Source organism: Macaca thibetana, chromosome 5 (assembly GCF_024542745.1).
Source record: "Macaca thibetana thibetana isolate TM-01 chromosome 5, ASM2454274v1, whole genome shotgun sequence".
Taxonomy (NCBI): Eukaryota; Metazoa; Chordata; class Mammalia; order Primates; family Cercopithecidae; genus Macaca; species Macaca thibetana.
In genome coordinates this window covers 32,997,165-33,025,059 of record NC_065582.1, presented here as the reverse complement: position 1 = coordinate 33,025,059, position 27,895 = coordinate 32,997,165, and the positions used below count along the sequence as shown (strand labels likewise).

At 36.1% G+C, this 27,895-nt stretch overlaps 1 protein-coding gene across 1 annotated transcript in view; it reads right to left on the bottom strand.

Annotated features, from left to right (window-relative positions):
• PDGFC (platelet derived growth factor C) overlaps window positions 1-27,895 on the bottom strand; it is a 226,075-nt gene that overhangs the window by 8,900 nt on the left and 189,280 nt on the right. Inside the window, exon 4 of the mRNA XM_050789882.1 lies at window positions 2,245-2,452. Coding sequence (XP_050645839.1) covers window positions 2,245-2,452 — 208 coding nt within the window. The remainder of the gene's footprint in view (window positions 1-2,244; window positions 2,453-27,895) is intronic.

Here is a 27,895-nt window from a genome sequence, read left to right as displayed (position 1 = left end):
CGTTAAAATAAGTCATATGTCATATATTCTTGAAACATTGTATAGTACTTTTAGAGGGGAAAAGGCAAAGAAAATAAAGAGAAAAAGGAAAAGAAAAAAAGAAAGATAATGTACCAAAGCATACTTTCTGAATAGCTTAACTATAATATTAAAGAAGTTTCCCTCTGCCAAATATTTGTAAAAGTTGGTCTTCAGAATTTTTTCCTTTTATAATTATCTCCTAAGAAAACAAATATGGGTATTAGTTTATTTTTCTAAAGAATGCCGATTTTGAGCACATCACCAACCAAAATCATTATTTTTAAATGCAAATGTCATTAATAAGTTTTGCTACAAAAAACAGTCATATTTTTCTTTGTTAGTTGTTCATTCTTTTAAGAGATTCAGTCCAAAGATAGTCTATTACTGTAAAGTAATCTGAGGGTGGTCTTTCTAAGATGAATGTGGTAACACTGTGATGTTTATTCTGTGGGAAATCTATTTCAATGTCTAATTAGAAGCTTTTAAAAGTTTTACTCCTGTTCTTTTGTAGAGATACTTTCAGGAGGGGAGTTAGTTTTGTCTATATAGATGTTATCCCACACCTGTATTTTAGTTTATGTAAAGTTCCAAAAATATACACTGCTTTTCTCACACGTACTGCATGCTTAAAAAGTTAATAAATTTGGCAAACTGCAAAGGGCTTCAATTTTGAAAGTGTTAAATGAATATCTGAAAGATCTGGTTCAGCTTCCGATGCTTTCGAATGCAAGCTAGCCTCCGGCCAAATCTTTGAGCACCAGGCGTATATTTTCAGGCATAAAGGCTTGGCTAGAAGGGACGTTTTTAGGCTCAAATCCAGAAATCAGCTGTCAAAAAACTAGATCTCAGTTTAGAACCTGATTCACTGCCCCTGCTTCTCACAGATCAACATGATAATCAACTTCAAGTTTGCTAACAAGGGCTCTATTCATGGATGTTTCAGCTAGTCTTGCAGATCTTCATCTTCCTGTTCCTAAGTGGGAGGGAAGGGAAGTGTTGCTCGTAAGTTATTCATCAAGTTATTCATCAAGATCAAATCTTATAAATATGTAACAGCTTTCAGCATCTGGACAGGACTCGGCTGCCCATGCACTTGAACACTGATTTCAAATATTGCCAAAAGGAAACCACGTCTGTTGGCATAGCGAAATACCAGGGCTGGGCAAGTCTGAACATGACCTGCTGAGATTAAAGCTCATGATCCAAAAAAGCTGCAACTCTTAAGAGCAGGAAAGGGCAGGAATCGGGTTTCCTTCTGACAAGTTTTCGAAGAGCATGTCTGGTGCAATCTGCCCTTGCAAATGGCTCAAATTAACTGAACGTTGTTCCTTTCATATAAATTCTCTAGGCTGTCACTGCATTCTCCAAAGCTGTAGATTTCAATATTTCTGACAGACTAAAACAGATATTTTGAGTGCACTGTAATTAAACGGTTATTTCTATACGTTTTCATTTGTGTCTGATACGGATGCTTTCCAATTCCAATGTTACTAAAAAAAATTAGGTAATCTTACAGAAAACTCAGTTAAAATTATTTCCAATTTCTTGGCCATGTAGAGTTAGGTTTAATTAACAGCACTTTCACTCTTAGAGAAAGATACACCTATATGGGCAAAAGTGATTGTTTCAACAGCAAATTTACATAGTTAAAAATTATTATGGTGTGGGTTCTTTTAGGTTCTTGTTTTCTTGCTATGAACCCTGCCTTGAAAACTATGAATTCTACTTTATGTTGGGTCGTTGCCATTTCTCATAGTTTTTAGAAGTGTCTAGGCTTAGAAAATGCAAAGTGATATAATACTGACCCATGGGAGACACTGCAGACAAACATTTTTGTAGAGCATCCCCTTTTTCTAGCCCCAACCTGGTTTTGCAGCTATGATAATTTCTCTTGAGTCCCGAAATCCGCATGTTCCAAGTATTAGGTTTGAGTAAGCAATGATTTTTGTAAAATGCAATGAAGGCCTTCGTCAAAATGATATTTTTGAAGATAATATATAACTGGAATTTTCAGAAGTATCCCTTTCAATATATTCCTGTTGGGTTATAACTAAGTTCCTCCTTTTGTATACATTATTATTCAACATATAAATTTGCTCAAATGATAAGAAAATGTATTGAATACATCACTGATGAATTTTAAACTAAGCTGTGGCAGAAGAATCTGAAACATTAGCTGCTAAAAAAAATTAAATGAGGTTCTAATCTGAAGAGGGAGCTTACCTCTGGATTTTCTTCCAAAAACAAAAGCCTTGCCAAGAAGTTGCCAAGTTGGCCTATATAGATCTTCTAAGTCCAACTGCCATCTATCTGGTTCAAGATATCGAATAAGGTCTTCCAAGGTACTGAAGGCAGTTATAGCATTATTAAGCAGGTCCAGTGGCAAAGCTGAAGGGGGTAACACTGAAGGACTCACAGCTTCTGTGAATTGCTGAAAGTAAAATGAATCATATGTTAACTGTTTTAAAAATGACAATGTATTCCTTCTGGACATATGCAAGAAGTTATAAAGACTAAGGCTGGAAATATGTGCGAAGGAAAATTGTGTTCAATTCAATTAGAAATAACTACTCTGCAAAGACTTCACGAAGATGAACTCTGATAGAATTCCTGTAAAATCAATGAGAAAGGCATTAATTTTCATTACCACAAACCGTGATGGATGTGGGTATCTTTTGGTCATATAAAAAAATTAAAAATATCTTCATGGTTCAATTACAGACTTAGAGTGAACACTATAATACAGTTTATCAAATTTTCCTTTTCTTTTCCACTTTTCATTTTCCTTCATCTGAAAAATTACCTCGTAGTTATGCAAATTAGTGTCACATAAATTAAAAATTGCATAATAAATAATTAACCCAAAGATCTAGAACAAAATACACGTAGAAATCATTTGACATTAAATAACTTATTAATCAAGATAGAAAATGCCTAAACCATAAAAGATCAGCTTAATAAATTGCCTATAATATATCTTAATATAAAATGTCTAATAAACAAGATTAAGAGATCAGAGAGACGCTGGGAGAATACCCTGACAAACTATGTGACTGTCACAAGATTAGTATCCAGAATATACAAAAACAAGGACAAAGGCAATGGAAGAAAAATGGGCAAATTCCAGACAAGAAGCTTGAATGGTCAATAAACATATGAAAATATGCTAAACTTCATTATCAGAGAAATCCAAAGAGAGATATTATTTCACATACGAAAAAGGGATACTATTTCACACAGATGAGATTGGCAAGAATTTTAAAAAGGATTACTGAGGATGTGATTAAATTGGAATTCCTCTGCTCTGCCTGCAGAAGTTAGTGTACACAGGCATAACACTTTAGCTGATGTAACTGATAAGCACTGAATATTCTTTCACTTATGCACATGGAAATATGTTCAATGATTAGAAAGACTGGAAGCAATCTAAATGCCCATGTATAGGGAAACACTAACACATCGGCTCTTCCTTTTCATTCTCATTACTTCCATCCTGGGCTAGATACTAAAAACGTACTATAAATAGCAGCTTCTAACCTTATCTCCCTACCTTTAATCATTTCTCTCTCCTTTGTTCTATGCTGCATAATCCTGGGTTAATCTACTAAATAAGATATCACTGATCCTATGATGAATTTGGACAAATGCCTATGTGATTTCTCATCTGGAGGATAAAATCCAAATTCCTTACACAGCATTCAGAGTCCTCAAAAACTGACCTCTACTCACCTTCCCCTCTAATCCGCTACTCATCAGAGACATGCACATTTTGTTCCAATCAATCTAGTCTCTTCGCTGACTACTGCACACATAATATCATCTCAGACTTTGTACCTTAACTTATGCTAAATCTGCCCCCATACCCCACACGCAAAAACTCTCCCCCTGTTGATCTACATCATAAATCTTCACCATTACAATGACCCTTTCAAAAATCCAATTCATCCATGAAACTTGGAACAACAGGGTCATCACTGTCCCATATTATCTCCATTGGGTCAACTGGAAAGAGACTCCTTCTGTGGGCTGCTCTGTGAGCACTTGGCTTGAAGAGCAGAAGCTGCCCTGTAAACCAGGAAAAGGAGTACCTTTCTCTGGACAGGCACAACCCTCATGGGGCTCCTGGCTTTGTGGGTGCCCCGCTGCCCACTGGGGAACATTCTTACAGAGTACAATCGGCAGAAATGAACTTGGCAGCTTTAGGCCAACAATGATTTCATCCTTTTTTTTTTTTTTAACAAAAGTTTATTGAGTAACTACAGTGTTCCAGGGCCTTTGTGTGCATTATGAGAAAAGCACAGCGGAATGACAATGTCTGGCCTCCTTCCTTGCCTGGATTACTCATGTATACTTTCCAAGTCTCCACTCAGCTGTTACCCCTTTCATCTTTTTTTTTTTTTAATAAATTTTATTTTGTATATTTGAGGTTTATGACATGATGTTACAGGATACACAAAGATAAGCAAAGATACATGGAAATGTGTAAGTACATATATATACACATAGAGAGAGAGAGAGAGAGAGTACAATGGTTACTATTAAAGACTTAATTTCAATAATGTCAAGGATCTGGCTAAAATATTAGGACTAAGATATTTTCTAATTATTTTATGATGCTTTTGCTCTACCCATTAGACTTTTAAACTTTGAGAGTAGACACTAAATCTAGTATGTTTTTGTTACCCAGTGTTTTCTATAATTGCCAAAAGAACATAAAATTGCTTTGACAGAACTATGACTGAAAACTCTATTAGAGATATAGAGAACACTGATCTGAAAAAGGTTTTAATTTTAATTTAGCCAATTTAGTTACTATTGATTAAATTTATAGTGTAAAAATTTAAAGCAAATTTTTGCATATTTCAAAAATATAAGCCTATATATATATATAAATGTTTTACAAAGTAAAAGTTAAGGGGTCAGTAATAGTCAAAGAATAAGTATTATTACAAATGGAAAGTTTCAAAATCTGTACAGATAAAATAAGTGGCTGCTAGCAAGTTAATACAAAAAGTGTACATTATTAAATCGTCAGAGTGCAGATGTGTATTTTAAACATAAAATATAATTGTTATGTAGGCTAATTTCAATTAGACAGTAATCCAAGAATGATTTGGCTTATATTGCTTCCAATTTGTTGGAGATTCTCTGAACAGAGCATTTCTTTTGAAGTAATACAAAGTGCTAACTGAAATGAATATTGCTGAGATGAAGTTCAAAATATTAACACAAAAGAAGGCAAAACAAGATAAGCTTGTAATACTGGGCAAACAAAAGATGCACACCTTGGGTCCAGTGAAGTATCTGCAATCTGCACACTTTTCCCCTCAAATGTTAAAGGTTGGGAGAAAAGCATCTTCTGTTACTGTATGTATAGATCAGTTGGTGTTATAAATCGCTAAGCTTCTAAATATTTAAATTACAATTTGATAAATTTAGAAAGACAACTGTTTCCCCACCACACCCCACACACAGTGGTCCCCACCCAAAAAACAGGAAAGAAGAATGAACATAAGTTCCTGGGATTCAAAGAATCAGTCCCTGGACGGAACAGGGGAAGTGGTGCTTCTATTTAAGGGCCTTCTCATGACTGTTCCTCCACCCACTGGTTCAAGGAACAGCCGAGTTGTCCAGTTTCAAGGTTCTGCTTTTCTAAGTGGTTTAAAGGGGCTCTCAGAGAGAAAGGGGGAGCAACGAAAAAAAGAAGTTACAAAAAAATGTCTTTGAATTTTTAAGTTTTCCTTTTCTCTCTAACAAAGTACTACTGGTCATTACAGACTAATAGCATTTTCTCCCATAATTAGTATCCAGAAAATTCTAACAATACCTTTGATACTTAAAAACACTTATGATTGGGCTGATAAACTGGTTAGAATATGCAAAATATGCCTTGACTTGAATTGGATTTTCACATTCTCTGTTTCTTATGTCTTTTATTCTTTATAAAAATATGATGGTATACTTTTAAGCTATAGGTTGTGCTAAGACAATTTAGTGGATAGCAATGGATACAAACAGGAAGCAGAGTTTCTTGGTGTTCTGCAATGTAGACAACTAAACCACAACCCTTATTCAGCCAGAGAAAAGCTTCTGTGTTATCACCTGCAGGGCAGTAATGACAACCTTGGTGATGGTGTGGCCCTAGCCTAGACCCTTTCAGGTCTATGACTTTGTAAGGACAGGTTGTCAAAGAGCAGAAAAGGCATCTAAAATCTGTGTGATGAAGTGTCCTGCCAAACAGTATATTTCTAAAATATCAGCTCTATGAGATAAGGATCTGTTACAAAATCGGGTCTTTAAAATTCTCTGATGAAAGTTACCCTGAATGACAACATGATAATGAGAGAACTATGATCAGGAGTCAAGGGACTGGACTCTAAATCCCAGAGATACTCACACGTAGGGAAGAGAGTTTGAGTAAATTGCATAATCTATCTGTGCCTCAGTTTTCTCCACTACAAAATACGGTAGCTAAAGTCAATGACCTTCAAGTTTCTTGCCAGCTTTTACATTTACAAATTCCATTTAATTGTCAGATACAAGAGGGTCCAATGCAGCTTCAGCAAAATTATCTAGAGAGCCTCAAAAATATAATAAACCACTTAGTAAGGCTATAATGGGACTGAGCTCTATTTTTTCTTTCTATGAACTCTCCCTGTTGTTTTAGCTTATCAGTTTTGGGAAACACTGCCCTGTGGTACAACTGTGGTATCATTCTACATATATATATATATATATATATATATATATATATATATAATTTTAAGAGTACATGAAGTTTATCTTGCTCTTTAAGAAATCAAATATCCTAGAAAGGCATGTCTGGCTTATAAATAGAAGCAGTTATGGTCCTAAAAATCTGAAGGAAACAGGTCCATGCTTAGAAAACTGATACCAAAATGTTTAAATGAATATAGATACATGTTGTGTTATGGGCTGAATTAGAGTTCACCCAAAGTTTCTATTCTACTAAAGTCCTACTCGCAGTATCTCAGAATGTCTGTATTTGGAGACAGGGTCTTTAAAGAGATCAGTAAAATAAGGTAATTAGGGTAGACCCTAATCTAATATGACTGGTGGTCTTATCGTAAGAGAAAATTTTAACACAGACATAGTAGAGAGGGAAGACCATCTGAAGACACAGGAAGAAAATGAACATCTACAAGTCAAGGAGAGAGATGTCCGAAGAAACCAAACCTGCTGACACCTTGATCTCAATTTCTACCAACCAAAATTTTGAGAAAACACGTTTCCATTGTTTAAAGCACCACTGTTTAAGTCTGTGGTATTTTGTTAAGGCAGCCCTCGAATGCTAATACATGCCATCAACTTCTCCATATCTATATAGGAGCAATCAAAGGATAATATTACACCATGTCCATTAAATCATTCAACAAGTATTTATCTAAAAACCTGTAAGGGCTCACACAGGTGCAGTGGCTCACACCTGTAATCCCAGCACTTCCCGAAGCCAAGGCAGGTGGATCACTTGAGGTTCAGAAGTTCGAGACCAGCCTGGCCAACAGAGTGAAACCCCGTCTCTACTAAAAATACAAAAAATTAGCCAGGCATGTTGGCCACGCTTGTAATCCCAGCTACTTAGGAGGCTGAGGGACGAGAATCACTTGAACCCAGGAGGTGGAGGTTGCAATGAGCCAAGATCGGGCCACTGCACTCCAGCCTGGGTGATAAAGTGAGACTCTGCCTCAAAAAAAAAAAAAAAAAAAAAGATAAAAATAAACAAATAAATAAATAAATAAATAAATAAAAATAAAAATAAAACAAATGAACAGAAGTAAAAACCTGTGAGGCGAGCACTATAAACAAAACAAGAGAAAATTCTTGTCTTTGTGAAGCTTATTCTATGGAAGCTAAGTATACTGCATCATAGAAGAGAGTTTTATCTTGCCAAAACAAAGCTGAAATGAGAATCTGCTATTGTGAATCACACAAGTAACCAAACAAGTATCACACAAATCCTGGTGAATGTGGACCATAAAAGAGTGAACTCAGTATGTAAGAATTACCGAAAAACAAATATATTTGTATTAATGAAAAATAACTGGCAGCCCAGGAGTTCAGACAAAATAATAGCCATAGGAACAAGCTCAAGACAGCAAGTTTGGCTGCAAAAGTTAAGTTTTCTTATTGACTTTTCCATTGTTCTTTTCAAAAATCAGTGTTTTACTGTTTTGTATTTTATTATGGCTACCTTAAATATTTTCTGCACTTGTTAACATCTTTCCCCTTTTTTAGAAAAAAGAAAAGCTGATTTCCTGTTTGGAATAGTACTATCTGAACTACTTATAATTTCACAATAAGTCATTACTTACCTCTAAAATACCATAGCTTGTCATTTTATTAGGATTTTTGTGGCCAGTGCAATTTTAGAAACACACTTAAAATGAATCTTCCTTGGACAAATACACACATATAAATGTTTACCTTGAGTAGCATAGCAACTGTTGCAAAACTATTAGGGCCTACAAAGATTTATGTTGCAACTTTCCTAGTCAACAGCATATAGTATCCGTCAAACTGATAAGAAAGCTTTCAATTCATTCATACCTAACAGAGAGTTAGGAAAGAAGATTAAGTTTTATTGTCAGAGTTAAAAACAAAACAATATTATAAAATGATCAGGTGTTTAAGAGAAGACAATAAATGTTCAGCCTTGTGTAACATCACTTCTTAAAGGTGTCTCCAATCTCATTTGTGTAGTGTCAAACTGATATATTGTACAGAGGTCTTACTTTTAAAGAGCCTAAGCAGCCGACAGGGCATGCAGACACAAATGCCTGCCAGGAACAACTCACGGGTGGTTCTGTAAAGACACAAGAATGTCCTGAAACAATTCATTTAAACACGCTTCTCTGCCTTTCCCTATGTGCTTATCCGAATTCATCCAAAAGTTATCTGGGTCATGTTTTTAAATTATTTTTAAGCCGGCAATGAAAAGCAAATGCTTGCATTCCTACTCAAGAACAGATGTCTTAATACTGTGTAGGTAATGCAGATTATATATTTAAGTGAGAAATCCTAGGGAAGGTGGCCAATTGTATTCACATCAAGGCTTAAAATTGAGGAGTTCTTATTAAAAGAGCATGACAATTGAATAAAACTTGACATATCTATATAACCCATCACAGCAACAGTCCGGTATGAAAAGTGTATGAGCCAGTATTTAAAAACAATACTTTTTAAGGCTCAAACCTGCAACTGGCCTTAAAAGGCCATGAGTTTCATGGTTTCAGAAAAACCCTGGAGAGCAGAAGTCTTCCTGAGAAGATTGGATATATGAAAAAGGAGATGGCTAATTTTGCCAAAAGTGTTGTCTTAAATAAAAGTAATGTTTATGTACTAACTAGACCTTCTTACCAACTTGATGGATGAAACAACTGCTATGGACTCACTTTTCCCGTCATCATGAAACTGGAGAACCATTACCATCTAACCAGATGTACGAACTAAAACACTGTTACTCTCAACATCTCACCTAAAGCATTCGTGGTTTACAAGCTAAAGAAAAAATTTCACCCTAGTGATAGCACCTTAGATTTGCAGGTCTCCATAGAAGTCAACTCCACCACAGAGCAGGCTCATTGTTGGCTGGTGAGTCAGAGTCAATACACAGAGTTTCCCACTTCCTAGGTCAAACTGTGGGTTATAAGTAATAATCAATGTTGAAAACTGGAATTCCATGGGATGACTAAATAACATAGTACTAAGAATGCTTTCCACAATGGCATCTGTGGGAAGCCAAAATTAAGGGTTTTTTTTTTTTTTTAATTTAACTAAAATCTGAAAAACGATTCCTCTGAATAAACAGTGTGACAGGCCTTAAAAGCTAAAATAACATCTATCGGTGGCAAGTGTTTGACAACGAAGTATTGCAGGACTTTTTTTCCTAATCTAATATTGAATGCTAGTGGATTTGCTTTGTTATAATACTCAAGAAACACCTAACAGTGATGAACTTCCAATGAAAGAAAATGTAAACTAAGAACTATTGGAAGAAAAACACACATTCACTGCAAAACATGAAAGAATATGTACCTCAAACCTAGAATCTCTGAAGACACTTTCTTACAGAAATTTATCATACAGCACACACAATATTTATTCAATGTATCACTCAACCACCATTAAGGGAAATCGTGGAATGTTTTATGGAAATCTAGCTTAGGAATAGTGGCTATATTGGCAGACATTGTCAATTATATGTTCAATAAGTTAAACAGTTGGATAATATGCTCAACTTCATTCTAGTTTTGTATGTGCCTTGAGTGGAAGGCCTTATTTTGAGTAAGAAACAATGGTACTGAGTTATTTACTTTAAAATGGCTTGACAGTATAAAAAGAGTGTTAAGTAGCTGAAACTGAGGGGGCAACAGAAAAATCCCCCAGTGAACTGCTTTGAGGGGAAAAGTGAGATAATTCAGTGGAAGCCATTAGAATGCATGCAAAGGTCAGCAATGACCCCCACATGGCTGAATCCAATGGTCTGTTTTTTCAGTCTAACTAACCAATAGGCAGTAAGAGGCTTTTCACACACTGTGTGCTCTGCAGATTTTCTTCCTACCTGACAAGATGCTTCTCCTTAGCTCTGAGTGCTGGTTCCTCTTTACCACCTTCTTTTTACATGATGGAGTGTCCCAAGGATCTCTGCTTAGACCTTTTCTAGTTTCTGTCTCATTCTTCCCCTTGGTGATCTTCTATAGTTTCAAAGCATTACATATAATTTATACGCCGACTACCAGAAAATTCCTATTTCTTACCAACACATTATTACCATCTCAGTAAATGCCAACTCCATAATTTGCAGTCGCATTTTGCTCCTCCCTTTTTCTGTGCTACACTCCATATCCCACATCAAGTTATCTCGGCTCAATCTTCATACTATGTCTAGAATCTGATCACTTTCCCTACTTCTATTGCTGCCACTTTACAATTCAGGCCAACATGTGAAATAGTCTTCTAACTGGTCTCCTTGTTTTTGCCTTTGCCATTGTTGTCTGAATTAAATAACAGAAATTTACACATTCTACAACAAAGGGTCGATAGGGTACGAGTACAAATACCAATTACTTTTCTAGAAAAATGTATCTGCTTTTAAATTTTAAACTTAAAAATGGCCTTTATTTTAAACATTCTATAGATTATTCACAGTGGAACTCAATGGAACGGCTTTGTACAGATTTCATAAGCCTTGGTTAATGCAGTATGCCTCCTGAAACTCGCCATTCATCCCTCCCAGGTACATTTTATCTGGTCAGAAGGCACTCGCTCACCCTTCTACTGCTGACAATGCAAATAATACTCCCTTCTTCAGTGTAGGGGAGGCATACCTACCAGCCATAGAAAATGGGGCATTTGTCAAAATTACATGGTGAACACCTCATTTATGTGTGTGTCTGTAGGAACAGATATTCAAAGGAGGGATGATTTTGCCTACCTAGGAAACTGTTTATAAGGATTAAGCAAAATAGCATATTTTAAAATCTTAATAAACAATTCAGCACTGTACATATTTAGGGATTACCATACACATTTTATTGTATATTTAATTATCCAAGTTGTACCAAGTTTAGCAAAGACAAATAATTATTTAAAAAAATATAGCTCATGATTGATGTTGGTCTGTGTTACATGGAGTAGCATGGACTCAGTAGGCAGCGTTCAATGACATCTCCGCCCAACATTCTTTCTAGACTGATGTGGCAAATCAGAGCTTGTCCAGCCCTACAAGGAAAATTCTGAAACAAACTTTTTTCTCTTCTAAAACAGATTTATATTCAGTAGCTGTTCTGGAGGGAGAAATGGGCATTACACATCAGCAAATTAATCTTTATGGCCATGAATACCTCTGTGCTAAAGAGCTTAAAAAATAAGCATAATAATATCCTTAGCTCACTTCTCTTATGTCAGTTTTCTGAATTCATATTCTTTGCCTGTAAAATCCTTATATGAAATGAAACCAACAAAAAATCCTACGCAAAATGCAGGATTTCAATGTTGAGGCCCACTGTGTCACTGTTATCTTAATTACAGTATACAGTATTATATTAAAAGAAACTTCTATAAAGTAACTAGTCAGCATTCCATTCGTATTTCAACAATGGAGAAAAATGTAAATAATAATTATTTTATGAAGTGTTTGGGATTTTTTTTTTTTACATTTTTAAATCACTCTATGACATCCCTATTCTGCCATAAAATCTTTAGTACTCATGCACAGACCTGAACATTTCCAAAAAATAAAAGCATAAACAGTTATATGTTCTTTGGTCATGTTTTTACATGGCGGTCATCACACTAAAATGAGATTGTGTCTCATGGTCAGAATTCCAGGCAGGTCAAAAGAATCACCCGGCGCAACAGAGAACATAGAATATTTTTGTGAAAAGTTGGTACGGTCACCTCAAACACACCTGAGAAGGCTTCTTCTATTGATACAAGCAAGATATGGCTCTGAAAACGGGGTTAGATAAAAAGTTAAATCATTCAGTAGACTATATTCCATTCCTCTCATGTGCTCACACCGAGTGAAGAAGATGAGTAATAGAGACATTGTGAAGTTCGTATCTCTTGATGCAGAAACCTGTGTCCTTTAGGTCATGACTATAACAGAAGTGAAAACCCAAGTGCTGTGAGAGCGATTAATTCTGCCTGGAGAATTAAGGAGGGGATACAAAGAATAGATCAAAGTTAATCTAGAGCTTAGAGAATTAGAAAGTAATTATATAGATTAGAAGGGAGAAGCACTTTAGATAGTTACAAGGAAACTGAGTTGAAAAAAATGGTGTTGGGTGAAGAAAAAGATGAAGACTGCGAGAAAGCATTGCTATTAGGGGGAGAGTAGATGGCGGGAGGTGAGGCTGCAGGAATGAATTGGGGTCTGATTGGGAAGGCTTTGTGCGTGCCATGTTATGGAATCTGGACTTAATCACAAGGCAGTGCAAGAGTCAGAAGAGATTTTAAGGAAGGTGGGATACATGCAAGTTTAATTTTTCTGGTTTTCTACTTCTATGTTAGGTGAGGAGGTACCTTGGATTGGGAGAAGGGGGTGTGTAGACTGGTGGGAGCCATGAACAAGGCTTTGGTATCTGAACCTTTGCTCCTGATGTTGCCCTTTGTTAATAACTGCTTTTATCGCCTTGTCATATGGCTAATCACTACTCACTAATAAAGACTCAGCTTCCCCAGCAGGCTTCCACTAATGCGACCTCTCTCTGTATATACACGGCTACCTCTAAGCTGGTCGACCTTTGTGATCCTGTATCATTCTGTTCATATCTCTAGCACGACATCAAATTGAAATTATTGTACAACTCCCTCCTACTTGCCTCGAAGTTCTTTCATGGCGCAGCCAAATCTTAATGTCTTTTGGATATTTTGATCTCCAATAGTATTCAGGATCTGACAGAACAGTATTAATGAAATGCTATAAAAAAGTATGCTTTATGACCTGATTGATTACCACCATTGAGGAAAACAAATGAAAAGAAGAGTGGCAAAGTACATGACCATGGTAGAACCAATAGGAATTGATAGCTGATGGCATGGGGAATCAGGGAGAGAAGAGATATGCTTAATTTTAAGTGATTCTAGCTTGAGAGAATGCGTTAATAGCGACATAACTATCTAATATAGACAAAACTGATAAGAAAGAAGGAAAAGTTCAGGTTGGTTCAATTTATAATCAGTGGAGGTGTACTGACATGCATACATCCAGCAGACAACTGCAAACATTTTTTGTGGCATTAAATATAGAGGACTTGCTTGGAATAGAGAATGATAGTCATTAACATATACAAATGTCAAATGTTAAAGCCATGCGCTAAGGGCACACATGAAAAGAGAAGAGGATAGAAGACAGGAAAATGGGATTTCCCCATACTTAGACCAAAGGTCAAGGCACAGGATCAACCAGCACTGGTGTTTCAAAATAGATCAGTCTAAGGATCAGGAAGAGAGCCTAGAGGTGTTAGTGATTTTTTCTCTTCTCAAAGAGAAGAGAGTTTTGAGGAGTATAGAGGGACAATAACATCAAAGTGATAGAAAGATCAGCAAGAAAGAGGAGTAAAAGTCGGCCACTGCAGCTATTCCACAGGTGGTGTTCTGTGACCTTAAGAACAGAGAAGTCTCATTGAAGTAAGAAGGGAAGAAAGGCGGCCCTTAAAGAAAAAGCAGTGAAATTGAGAAAGCAAGTAGAACTTTTTCATTAAGTTTGGCAGGGAGAAAAAAAAAAAAGAAAGAATAATGGATTTATGAGAAGAAAGATTAGAAAAAAGCTTAATAAGTACAGAACTATGTGTATATTTGCAATCAGAAAAGAAGGCCAATGAAAACAAGAAATCAGAAGACAGAGGAGAGTTAATGTCAATTGTAGATCAAGACACGGCAAAAATATTTTTTTCTCATGAACTGTAAAGAAGAGCAAAATGTCAAAGTATTTCTGAAAGACAATTCAACAATATTTTCCACCAGCCTTAAAAATGTCAATTTTTTCAGATCCTATAATTCCATATTCAGAATTTTTATCTGAAGGAAATAATCAGAAGTATAATCCAAGGATAGTCATTGTAGTATTATTAATAGAGAAAATTAAAAATAAAATGTAAAACTGAAATGTTCATAATTGGAAGACTGTTAAATAAATGATTATACTTGATGTATGTACAGTGGTCCATTTTACTCCCAATAATTTTTAGTGTACATGAGAACAATGTAGAAATTTTGATCCCTAACAGCTCAGGGATATGATTGCCACTGTGATCTAAACTATAAAGCAAACAGGATGACTCACATTCTCCATAGGCAGAGACTAAGGACAACCAGGCTAAGACCTTATCGTTCTGAATTTTTTTTTGAGATGGAGCCTCACTCTGTCATTCAGGCTGGAGTGTGGAGTACAGCGGCGCAATCTCGGCTCACTGCAATCTCGGCTAACTGCAATCTCTGCCTCCCGGGTTCAAGTGATTCTTCTGCCTCAGGCTCCAAAATAGCTGTGATTACAGGTGCCCACCACCACACCCGGCTAATTTTTGCATTTTGTATTTTGTATTTTTTAAAGACGGAGTTTCACCATGTTGGCCAGGCTAGTCTCGAGCTCCTGACCTCAGGTGATCTGCCTGCCTCGGCCTCCCAAAGTGCTGGAATTACAGATGTGAGCCACTGTGCCCGGCCCTAAGTTTAATAAACTTCTAAAAGTAGATCCATCAGTTCTCAATCTGATATGCCAGGAATCCGCTGGGTGCACAACAGTCTGGAAAGGGAGCAGCCAGCATCAGGTAAAGGGATGATTGAACAGCACTGTCAGTACAGGTGAGAGATGACCGACTCTTGAAAGTGTAACATTTATGCAGTTACAAAAGGTAAAATTGTATCAACTAGGATCAACTTATGGGACTATTAAAATAATGCATATTTTTTCCATGTAGAATCTAATGTCTATATTGGGTAGGGCTAGAATACTCAGGAGGTGCAAAGTCATGGTGAGATTTAATAAAGTCCTAGGTCAGTTGATCAATATCTTCTCACAAAGTTCAAGGTCAATTGATAATATCTCCCTACATTCTTTTCTTTGCCTTGTTCTTCACCCTGCACCTCTATTCTGGACTGCTTTGCCCCAAGTATACAATGCTCTGGAATCATCTTTATTTCCCTAACACCTTCATTGCTTCAGCAGATTTCAGATAGGGTACTGTGAAACTAATCACCATTACCCTAATCTACATAATATGACCATTCATAACCACACTCATAGGCTACTGATTATCTTGTCACCATTTATGTAATATTATTCATTTGCAATAAATACATACTGAGCAACTAATATGAACCAGACACTCTTCTAAGTGCTGAGGATCAAGCAGTGAACAAAATAAGTAAATATCTCTGCCTTTGTGAAATACATATTCTATTGGAGAAAAACAGACCATACACAAAATACATAAAGCATATACAATGTTAGATGGTAAAGTGTATTACAGGAAAAAAGTAAAACAGGAAGGACACAAGAATGACAGGCACGGCCTCTGTGAGAAGCTGATGTGCAAGCAAAACCTTAAGGAGTTGAGGCTTGAAGTCGTGGGGCTATGTGAGGAAGATCATCCCAGGAATATGGAATAGCAGGGCTAATAATCTGTTTGGAAGTATGTTAGGTAAATTCAACTCAAGGAATGGCAAGGAGGGGACACTGTGGCTGGACTGAAGGCTGGAGATAGAAGGACTACAAGGGGACACTGTAGGTCACGGTGAGAATTAGCAATTTACTCTGGGTGACTGAGTAGAGCTGCCAGATAAAACAGAGGATGCCCAGTTACAGTTGAATTTCAGATAAACAATGAATAATCTTTTAGTGTAAGTATGGCCCCAAAATTATAAAATCATTCATTGTTTAGCTGAAATTCACATATAAAACGAGGCAATCCTGTGTTTTCATTTGTTCACTTTGGCAACTGTAGTTGGGAACAATTGGAAAGTTTCAAGGAAAGGAGGTATATCATCTGCCTTATGTTTAAAAGGATCCTACTTACTACTGTGCTGAAAATAGAATGCAGGCAGGCAATGGTAGCAACAGGGAGGCCACTTAGAAGTAGTTTCAATAATCCAAATGGAAAGATTGAGAGGTGTGTGGATATTTAAGAGAATATTCTAGCTTAGATGGGCTAGATAAATAAATTTGAGATCCAGAGGTTTATGGATATTACTAAAAGTCATGAGCTTGGACGAGATTGTCAAATGAATGTTATTAGGAAGAGATGCCATGGTTTTAAAGTGATCTCTGTTAAAAAAGGGACTGAACCTAGAAACATTGTCATAATTCCAGTTCAGAGAGAGAGAAGGAGGAACCAGGGAAAGGACTGAGGAGTGGCCAGAGAGATAGGTTGAAAACAGGGAGAGTGTGCTGATCTGGATACCAGTGTCAAAGTGTTCAGTGGAAAGAAGTGAAGAATCACTTGTGTCCACTGCTGATAATAGGTCTGATAAGAGGAGGATTGAGGATTTTCCACTGAATTTAGCAATATGTCATCATGGAGTACCAAGTACGATTATGACAAATGATGAGGCCAAAAACATGATGAGCATGAGTTTAGAAGAGAATAAAATGAGGGCAGTGAATGCAACATAACTGTCCTGAGCAGTTGCTGAGAAGGAAGCAGACAACATGGGTGGTAGCTGGATGATGATGTGGGACCAGGAGAAGTACATATTTCTTTAAAGATGGAAGAAGTAAAAGGCTTATTGACATGCCAAGGGTAATGAACCTATAGAATGGCCAATGGAAAAAAAGAAGAAGGAGGAGGAGGAGAGAGAGAGAAGGGTGCAGGAGGCACACCTGAGTAGTCAAGAGATGAATGAGATGGAGTAAGGAAGGCACACAGTGCTCACCTAGGGTCACAGGGACGAAAGTCAGTTGCTCAGGGACGAGACATGCAGGTAAAAGTGTGAGGAAAGTGTTCAGAAGTCCTTTTCTGATTGCTTGTCATCTCCTTGTGACAGAGAAAAAAAATTATCATCTAAGAGTGAGGATGGAAGAAATAATGCCAGATGCTTGAAGAAAGGGAAAATGTAAGGTAACAGTCTAGGAGAGGAGTAGAGAAGATACACAAAGAAGATGCCGAAATGTCTGCCCAGCAGCACTACAGAACATATGACTCTAAAGCAGGTTTAGAGAATGGCAACAGGATTTCATTTATGGACAACATTCATGGTGTGGGGGCATAATTCTGTGGTTGAGTATTTCCAGAGCATTCTTAAATCAAGTGTGCTGGCCAATAATCTTGGACAAGGAGTCTCACCGATGAGGAGTCAAACTAAGCAAATGCTGCAGTGATAGGAGGAAAAAACACACACAGAACACATTGAGAGCAAAGAAAGACAAATACACAGGAGAGTTGAAGGAAGAATGCCTGGGTATTAAACAGAGAATCTCCAGAAACTCAAAAAGCTACCAAGATCAACAGCAACTTTTGTTACCGAGGCCCTTTAAGAACTTGGCTAGGAGAGATTAAATTTATGAGTCTGTATTTTAGAGATTTTTAAAGACAAGTGGATATAAGTTCATAATAATTAAAAAGTTAAGTTTCATATCAGAAACTTAGCAGGGCCAAAAATCCTTACTTGAACTGAGCAATTGGCTGTCTTCACAATGAATTCAATGCTGCTTCTTATTCAATGTGGAAAACTGGTGAAATTCAAAACTGAATTTTAATCATCTTCTAACCAATTAGCCTCAAATAAAGGGTATTTGGTTCAAAGTATTAGGTTCAGGGGATTGGAAACATTCAGTATAAGCAGTAGAGTTTCTGAGAAATCAGTTTTAAAGAGGACTATTTAAGTTGGTTAATATGAATGCTCATGCAACAAATACAATGTTATTTTTAAAACCATTTTTCAGAAATGGTTACTTTAAAAGAATTTATCTTTCTAAATGTCTTCCTTATTCACTGATGCAGAAATATTTTCTGGCTTCTGATTATGTTATGCAAAATATTACGAAAATAATTATATACTGTGGTTTTATATGCACTGATCAACTGTGGTTTCAGCTTGTGCTACTGCTATTCATAATTTAGGAAGTGGTTAGTATGTTCTTGGGTTTTGAGTATAGAATTATATAATTGTTGACACAGGGGTAACCTCTTCCTTTGATATTTAGAGCCTGGTATAATCCTGTATCTACTGGGCAAAGCAGTTTCTAAGTGAACACTGGAAATACTTTCGCTTTATTGAATCCAGGGCTACGATCTGAAAACATTTATTTTCTGTGCTAGCCAGAATGAATGAAGTTGGTAAGATGTGAGGTTTTCCCTCTAATCAAATACAGAGTGCAGACAGAAAAACTTCTGATTCTTAAACAGCTGCCCAGAAAAAATAAATTTTTCTGGTTTGACAAAATAGTAATATAGAAAATAAAGAGTAAGGCCTATAATTCTTCACTTGAAAATTCTTTGCCTCTGAGATGGCACACAATGTACACATTTGTTTATGAAAATACTTACATAAAATTTCACTTGAGAGACTCAGCTAAACAAAAAATAACTGTGTGTACAGGGGCTTTCAAAGACTGGGTGTAACTACAAAATACATTATAAATACCATCCAGTAGCCTATGAACTTTTCTCAAGATCTGCACATGTGCACACACATGCACACACACACCAGCTAGCACTCATCATCTAGCTGCTCTTACTGAAAATCAGGTCACTTGAGAAGTGGCTGACAAAATCAAGAAACTAAAGAAGCTGAGGATATACAGTCTGAAGAAGTAAAGACTTTATGAGACATCACTAAAAATTAGAAAGAATACTGGCTGGGCGTGGTGGCTCATGCCTGTAATCCCAGCACTTTGGGAGGCCGAGGCAGGTGGATCACAAGGTCAGGAGATGGATTCCATCCTGGCTAACATGGTGAAACCCCGTCTTTACTAAAAATACAAAAAATTAGCTAGATGTGGTGGCGGGTGCCTGCAATCCCAGCTACTCAGAAGGCTGAGGCAGGAGAATGGCATGAACTCGGGAGGCAGAGCTTGCAGTGAGCTGAGATTGTGCCACTGTACTCCATCCTGGGTGACAGAGCAAGACTCTGTCTCAAAAAAAAAAAAAAAAAAAAAAAAGAAAGAAATAATACTTTGAGGCAACATAGTATCATGGCAAAAACATGGAATTTTAAATCAGAAGACCTGGGTATAGACCCTGGATTCACCATTTATCATTTATGAGTGTGAACACTGACCAATTATTTATTTTCTCTGTGTTTTAGTGCATGTATCTGTAAGACAGATAATAACACATAAGCTATCTAATTTAATGGGTTATTTTGCAGCTCAAATAAAATAATGCACATAATTGTATCTTAAAACATAATAATCAAGCATTCATTATTAGCAATGGTGAGGGTCATAAAATTATTGCAAGTAACTTTAAAGGAAAGATAAGGACCTGTGAGAGGAAGTTGAAAGAAGAAAGATTTTTGTTTAATACAGGAAAGAACTTTCTAAAAACAATATTAGTTAAAAATGGAATGGATTTAAGAGCTCAGAGACAATGAATTCTTAAATTTTATGCCATAGTCATAAAGTCATTTTGTTTGGGAGGAAAGGAGATTGTAAATCAGATGGAAGATAGATAAAGACAATTTAAAGCTTTCTTCAAATGTTGAAACCTTATGAATTTGGATAGAATAAAAATATTTAAATATCAGCAATACAAAGACAACCTTCCCCCTAAATTGGTCATCAGCAACCAATGTATGTCTATTGCAAATTCTACTCACCCCAATTTTTCTCAACAAAAATATTAACCTCAAGATGTGAACTCCAAAATTTATGCCAATTATTTATTGAGATTCTTTTTCATCATAATTATTTACTAAACATGTTCATGCCTGTGAAATATTCTGTAATGTGAAAGGCACAATACAAATTAGGTATAGCTATTATGATGCCATACTGACAACTGGGCAAGCCAATAAATTAAGTTCCTCTGGCACAGGGTAGGAACTTGGATGTTTTTTATTACTCCATATGATCTGAATCTTTTTTCCTGCCTGGATTTTGCATTTTACATCCTACATAGGCATCAGTTTCACATCTTGAAGGTGCCAATGATTCCTCAGGCAAACCACCAGGGATTTTTCCTAGGATCAACATTCATATGGAGCTTAGGGCTGCGGCTCTTTGGCTTTGAGCTTCAGGAATTTGGTTTACCACAATAAAATGCAAAGCCTGGCATTTTCCCAGGCAGTGCTACTTAATGACCTTGTGCTGCTCGCTGTCACAGGAACATTTGTCTCTGCCACCAGAACAACAATGAAAGATGTATCTATCATCCATTCATTCACTTAAAATTTTAAGAGTGCTTACTATGTCCTAGGTACCCTGCTATAAGTGAAAAAACAAAGGTTAAGACAGGCTCTGATCTCAACACATTTGGATGAATTACCATCATTCCTATAAATGAGTACAATTATATTTGTTGACATCCAACATATCATGTATTTATTATTAACCTGGAAACTCAGAAATGATTGTGTTGAGTCTGATATGCTTTAAAATATCCAAGCTCAGAGACTTCAAAAATAAATTTTCTTTTAATCAAGCATATAGTAACAACAGCTTTAGGAAATTAAAAAAAAAAAAAAAGAGGAAATAATGTAAAGAATGTACTAAAATGACCTAATAAAGAATTATTTAAAATAAAGCTTGAATTCCAAAAAACTGATTCACACATAAACTGGGGGAAAAATCTGCTAACTACAAAGTAGTACAAACACAGATTTTACACATTTCAATCTTAAAACAAAATTCTATGTATTTGTTTTGTTTCCTACATGTTAATTATTTAGCATCCCATGTACCACACGGAAATTGCCCTAAGAGTAGTAAAATACATGAGATGTGGTAACCTTACAAAGACGCATTACAAAAACAAGTCTTAAAACATATTAAAAACATGTCTTCATTGAGTAATACATATGAGTGTGGTAGCAGCAATGTTAACACCTTGTCTAGGATGGGCCTAAAAGCCTAATCTCCATTTGGACATGAACTTTCAAATATATTTTGGGAAAGCCTGGAAACCTTGATATACCTAATGAAATCCTCCCGTTTATTATTCAAACAGATCAATGGGGATATTTTAAAAGCAGTTTCACCATTGTTAACATCTGGAAAAAATTTCTGTCAATCCCAAGGTCCAAGGAAAAGGCCTAGGATCTTTGTCTATGCTTAAAACAAATATGACCAGTAAACTGAAATTTGTAATGTTCTAAATTCAGAAGTAGCACACTGAAGCTGGGTGGGTGGGGTGTTTAGCAAAGTGATTAAATAAACACTAATATCTACATAATATACAATTTGGATAAAAGTGTCAAAAATACAGGTTTCACTGGAGCTACAATCCAAATATATGAAGGAAAAGACAACTGTCAATATAATTTATTGATAATACGAATTAAACAAGCAGTGTATTGGTGGACACTTGAGCCAATTTGGAATTGAGTTAGAATGTAAAAGTCACATTCCATAAAAAATCACAGAGCACATTTTTAAAAACAAAAACAAACGTCAAGATCAGAAAACAGAAAGGCAGGGAAACAGGTGTGCATACATGAGCAGAGAAATATTTTGAAACTCCAGCATCTCAGAAGCAAAATGTTTCAATTGAATGACAGGTTATTTCTACCAAAAATACATTATCTTCAGGCAGAAATGCCATTAATACACAAAGCAAATACCACTAAAGGCCAATTCCATGTAGTGTGCATAGTTTAGGAAGTCTACAGACCTGTCTAAACAATGAATAACTGTGGTTTCCAAAACCTTTAATCTGCATTTCCAATTATAACACAGAGAACAAATTTCACACTCCTGCATTTCATAAGCACTACAATGAGACAGCCATCCATAAGTCATCACTCTTGCCTCTTCTTTTGTTTTCCTGAAAACTTAAAATATATCCAGAGGGTATGAAGGAAACCCTCACCTTCACCTCTGCATATTGCCATTGGCACCAAACAGTTATGGGGACAGATGGACTCTGGAGTGTTGAGTCAGAAACCGCTAATTGAACCCGAAATTCCTGTACTAGAAGATTGAAGAGTTCTTCAAATAAGGGGGAAGCAAACTCAACCACAGGGCACAATTTCAACAAGCTGTCTACTTTAATATCATAGAATACAAGTAGACATTCAATAAATAGTTCCTATCTTCCTTAAACAGTAAAATTCTAAAAAGCTATCAGCAAGCACAAATTCTGAAAAGCAGTCAGATGTTGATGGAAGACTTTAAATTTAGATTTTTCTAAAATCCATTTTTGATGTAGCAGGTTATAATGGAAACTATTTTTAATATCAATTTTGGAGACTATAAGAGTTAATATTCACATATTTTAGTGTTAGTATATGATATTGTTCCATAAAGGGACTTAAATGACCAAAGAGCATACTCTTTCATTTACAAATGAGACATCTTTTACAATCTAAGATTTTTCAAACTCATGTTGTGACAGGTTTAGTGGAGTTGTGAAATCAACTTAGTGAATCGTGACAGCCATTCTTGAGAAAAAAAAATAACAATTTTATACAGTAAGGTTAAGCATTCTATTACAATACATATGAATTATGTTCATATATATATATACACACACAGAGCACTTTAAAATGTTATATATGTGTGTAAACATGATCATACTTTAAAATTTGTCCTTATAGTGGGGTCTTGGGCAAAAAAAATTTTTTAAATACCAATCGCGGGGCAGTGGCCTGGAATCAGAACATGTCAATAAACCTGACCTTAAAATAAAGGTAACACATACTTATTGACTACTACATGCTAAACACTGAGCTAAGCATTTCATAGTAATCCTCATAATAATATATGGCAGACATTTTTGTTATTCCTCATAATAATATATGGCAGAAATTTTTGTTATTCACGTTTTTAGAGTAAAAATAAAACTTGTCCAGGTTTATACATGTAGATTCGTGGTAGGATGGGAATTCAAGCCAAATGTGAAGCAGTCAAGGTTACAAGAACACAACAGCCTTGCAGTGAGATTCAGTAAAGAATCTTGGTTAAGGTCAGTAACTGAGGAGCTACTAACACCTTAGTAGCATCCAAGGTCTTAGAAGAGTAAGTACTACTGTTAACATGGATGATGTAATTTGTATCATAAAACATTGTCCTATTCAAGCACCTCTGACTGTGCATTATGCATGGATTATGGCAGCTTGTAAGGAAAATAAACCTGAGATTACTTTAAACTGTGTTTCTTCAGCTAGATCTTTTCATAGCCCTGGGGTTGCTAACACATTGGGAAAGCTGAAGCAGCTTAACTGCTTACAGCTTACACATTCAACCATCTTTCTCCTTAAATCAGGACATGCTCTATATTAGAAGAGCATGGTATATATTAGAAAACAGAATGTGTGATTTTAAGGAGTTGTTTTAATTACAGAAGAATTAAAAAACAAGTTTGCATCTTTCCTAAAGAAGCATTAGAGTAGGGAAGTCTAGACAAAATTTTGAAACACTAGCTTTCAAAATAACACAAACCAAGAAGTTTAAGATAGGGAAGCATTTAAGAAGAGAAAGAAAAATAAAGAAAGGGAGGAAGGAAGAGAGGAAGAAAAGGAAACTCTGCTTTTTCTTTACTTTGGTGAGTAATATTTTTTACAAGACATTTTGCTTTTTATTAATAAGATAAAAATATCCATTTATATATCTTCATCTGGAATTCTATTAAAGATTATCATTCTAGTGGAACACTCACTCCTTCAAACTCAAAGTAGTCTGCAACTACATAGAAAAATAGCTTGAAAACTAGTGAAGCTAATTATAGAAAAAAATCATGGAAGAGAACAAAAATATATTAAATGTCAACATTTTGTCAAGCATATTATTAGCTACTTGGGGATATAAATATATATACACACACACACATACATATATATACCCCAAGACATGTTACCAATCACCTCTCTATTGACCACACGCATTTAGTTTACGATTTTCCAATGACATCTCATGCAGTATCAAGATGGAAACTGAACGAAGGACAAAGGACAGCAGCTATTGCCATCGCTGACCTGGTTTAACCACTTCTCCTATGCATACTGACTGATGACACTGACAACTCACTAAATACTACTGCTTACTGGCATCCTTTCTGTTTCCACCAGTTAAATCTTACACTTACCAAGAGGAACTTGTATTTGTTCCCAAAAGTATTTATATCAGTAGCACCTGTTATTTTAATTACTAAGTTATTCAAATATTATGTAACCCAATTAAATATGAATTATTGCTTCTTTGAAAACTTAGACGAATGCCTTGGAAGGACGCCACATAAAATGAGTTACTATAAAAAAACTGCTGTTAAGTTAGGTATGAGAGAGATAACTGTGAAATACAGGAAGGAAAACCTCATAAAATCATGGAGGATTTCTGCACATAGATTGCTTTAAAAGGCATCTTTAAGTTCTCAATTTAACTCAAAGAAAACCAAACTGAAAGTCATAATTGAGGCATTGTGGCTATAATTTTTTGAAGAAATACAACAAAACTCCAGTTGGCAAATCCCTGTTTAGAAAAAAAAGTACAGGCCCTAAATGATAAGTGGTAAAATTAAAATTAAATGTTTACTAATATGTATATAATTTTTATGATTCTCCACCTGAACTACTCAAGGTAACTAATAGCCCAGCAACAAACCCCAGATATGTTCATGAGCAGGCTTCCATTGAGTTCTAAAATTAAGCAATACTTTGAAAATACCATGTATTAACGTGGATTGCTTTGAAAACAGTTTAACTTTTACATATTATATAGTTAAATTTAACATGTAAAACTAACACATAAGATACCTGTTGGAACCAAATTCCATAAATTTTGCATGGGAAGAGATTTAGCTGCACTATAGTCATCAATCTTTTCTAGAAAAATGAAGGGCTTTTAAAGCAATCAGTTCTGAATCTTGACATCAGTTTAAAGCTATAGATTATATCTTGAGCTCTTAGCATCCTAAAACTTCATTAATCTCTGTCATGGAGGGAGCAAAGCCTCATTTATGGATTTATTTATAGTGGCTATTTATATTTCACACGTTCACTCTGAATCCCACATCAAGAGGAGTGATTTGTGGTATTATTTTTGACTTTGTAATCTTTAATCTATGATAGATGTTGTGCTCTAAGCTGCGATGATGGTTCTGCACCACACTGCAGTTTTAGATGAAGAAGATTATGAGATCACTTACTTCAGAAAAAAAGTTTTCCTCCTGACCTAAGTAAATATTCGAAAGTCATTTAGTGATAGAAAATTATATCCTCCTTCTTGTTATTCTTGACCTAGCCATTTTTAAAACTATGTACTAATCAAACATTTTTTAACTTTTAAACGAAATCTTTTTATATAGTACTTTTATTTAGTACCCCCTACAGTGTTTTATATTTTTATTTCTTCATAATTTCCTATTGAGTTTGGTGAATTGTATCAATTGTCAATGTCTGTTTCCAGGTTGTGATATACTATTATATATTCATGCAAGATGTTATCATTGGGGAAAATTAGGTGGACAGTATACAGGACTCCTCTGTATTTTTTTTTTTTTTTTTTTTTTTTTTTACAAAAGGTACCAATTTACAATTATCTCAAAATAAAACTTAAATTCTTTTCGAGCAATATTAGTTAGGAGATATTGTGTTGTGGTTGAAATTACGGATTTCACTATAATTTTTCCCATTTATTTGCTCTGAACCTCATTCAAGCTGTATTCTCTGAGTCTACTTCATCTTAGGCAAAGTAGTGATGATTTAGCATAGAGTTACTGAAAAGACTAAATCAGAAGACTTACAGCAGGAACCCAATATAATAGTAAGTTTTCGAGAAATGGTGTATACCGTCATTATTACTATGGATACGCTGTGGGTTTTTTAAATCAACTTAATATAAACTTACAGAAAATTACATATAACTCTAAGTCATATGAATGCTTACTGTAAGCAAAGTCACAATTTGCTACTACCTTGCAAGATGAAGAAGAAAACATTAAAAGAAAAACGCCAGGTGAAGTGGCTCATGTCTGTAATCTCAGCACTTTGGGAGGCCGAGGCGGGCGGATCACGAGGTCAGGAGATGGAGACCATCCTGGCTAACATGGTTAAACCCCGTCTCTACTAAAAATACAAAAAGATTAGCTGGGCGTGGTGGCGGGCACCTGTAGTCCCCGCTACTCGGAGGCTGAGGCAGGAGAATGGCGTGAACCCGGGAGGTAGAGCTTGAAGTGAGCCGAGATCGCGCCACTGCACTCCAGCCTGGGCGACAGAGCCAGACTCTGTCTCAAAAAAAAAGAAAAAAAAAAAAAAAAAAAAAAAAAAAAAAGGAAAAGGAAAAGAAAAAGAAAAACTTCAGACAATTAAATTTAACAGATTTTAATTGTACAAAAAAAATAGTTGTGAATTGGGGAGCATGCTCACCCCTCGCCCATACCCCACTTCAACCAGAATAGTTTCAGAGGAACTCCAGCACTGCCAGGTGGTCTGACAGAATTTAAAGACAGCAAAAGGAAAGTGATACAGAAGTGAGGTAGAGAAACAGCCAGATTGGTCACAGGTCTGCATTTGAACATGGTTTAAAGTTCCAGGGATGTCTACTCTTTTGGCTTCCCTGTCCCACACTGGAAGAACTGTCTTGGGCCACACATTCAACATACTAACACCAACGAGAGTTGATGAGCTAAAAAAAAATGAAATAAAGTAAAATCACAAAAAAATCTCAGTGTTTTAAGGAAGTTTCCGAATTTGTGTTAGACTGTATTCAAAGCTGTCCTGGGCCACACGGGGCCTGCAGCCGCGGGTTGGACAAGCTTGGAGTTGGTCACCTGTGAGGTCCTAGTACGGCTGCTGTGATTGGCTGAGACTTGGCTACTGCTTACAGGAAGTAGATTACAGTCTGTTTACATATCCAGTTAGGTTACAGTTCATTATGTAAGAAGAAACCTTTAGGCCGACATTAAAATACTTAAGGAGGCCAGGCACGGTGCTCACACCAGTAATCCCAGCACTTAGGGAGGCCAAGGTGGGTGGATCACTTGAGGTCAGGAGTTCGAGACCAGCCTGGTCAACATGGTAAAACCCTGTCTCTACTAAAAATACAAAAAAAATTAGCCAGGCATGGTGGCGGGCGCCTGTAATCCCGGCTACTAGGGAGGCTGTGGCAGGAGAATCACTTTAACACGGGAGGCAAAAGTTGCAGTGAGCCGAGATTGTACCACTGCACTCCAGCTTGGGCGACAGAGCCAGACTCTGTCACAAAAACAAAACAAAAACAAAACAAAACAAAACAACAACAAAAACAAAGAGGTAG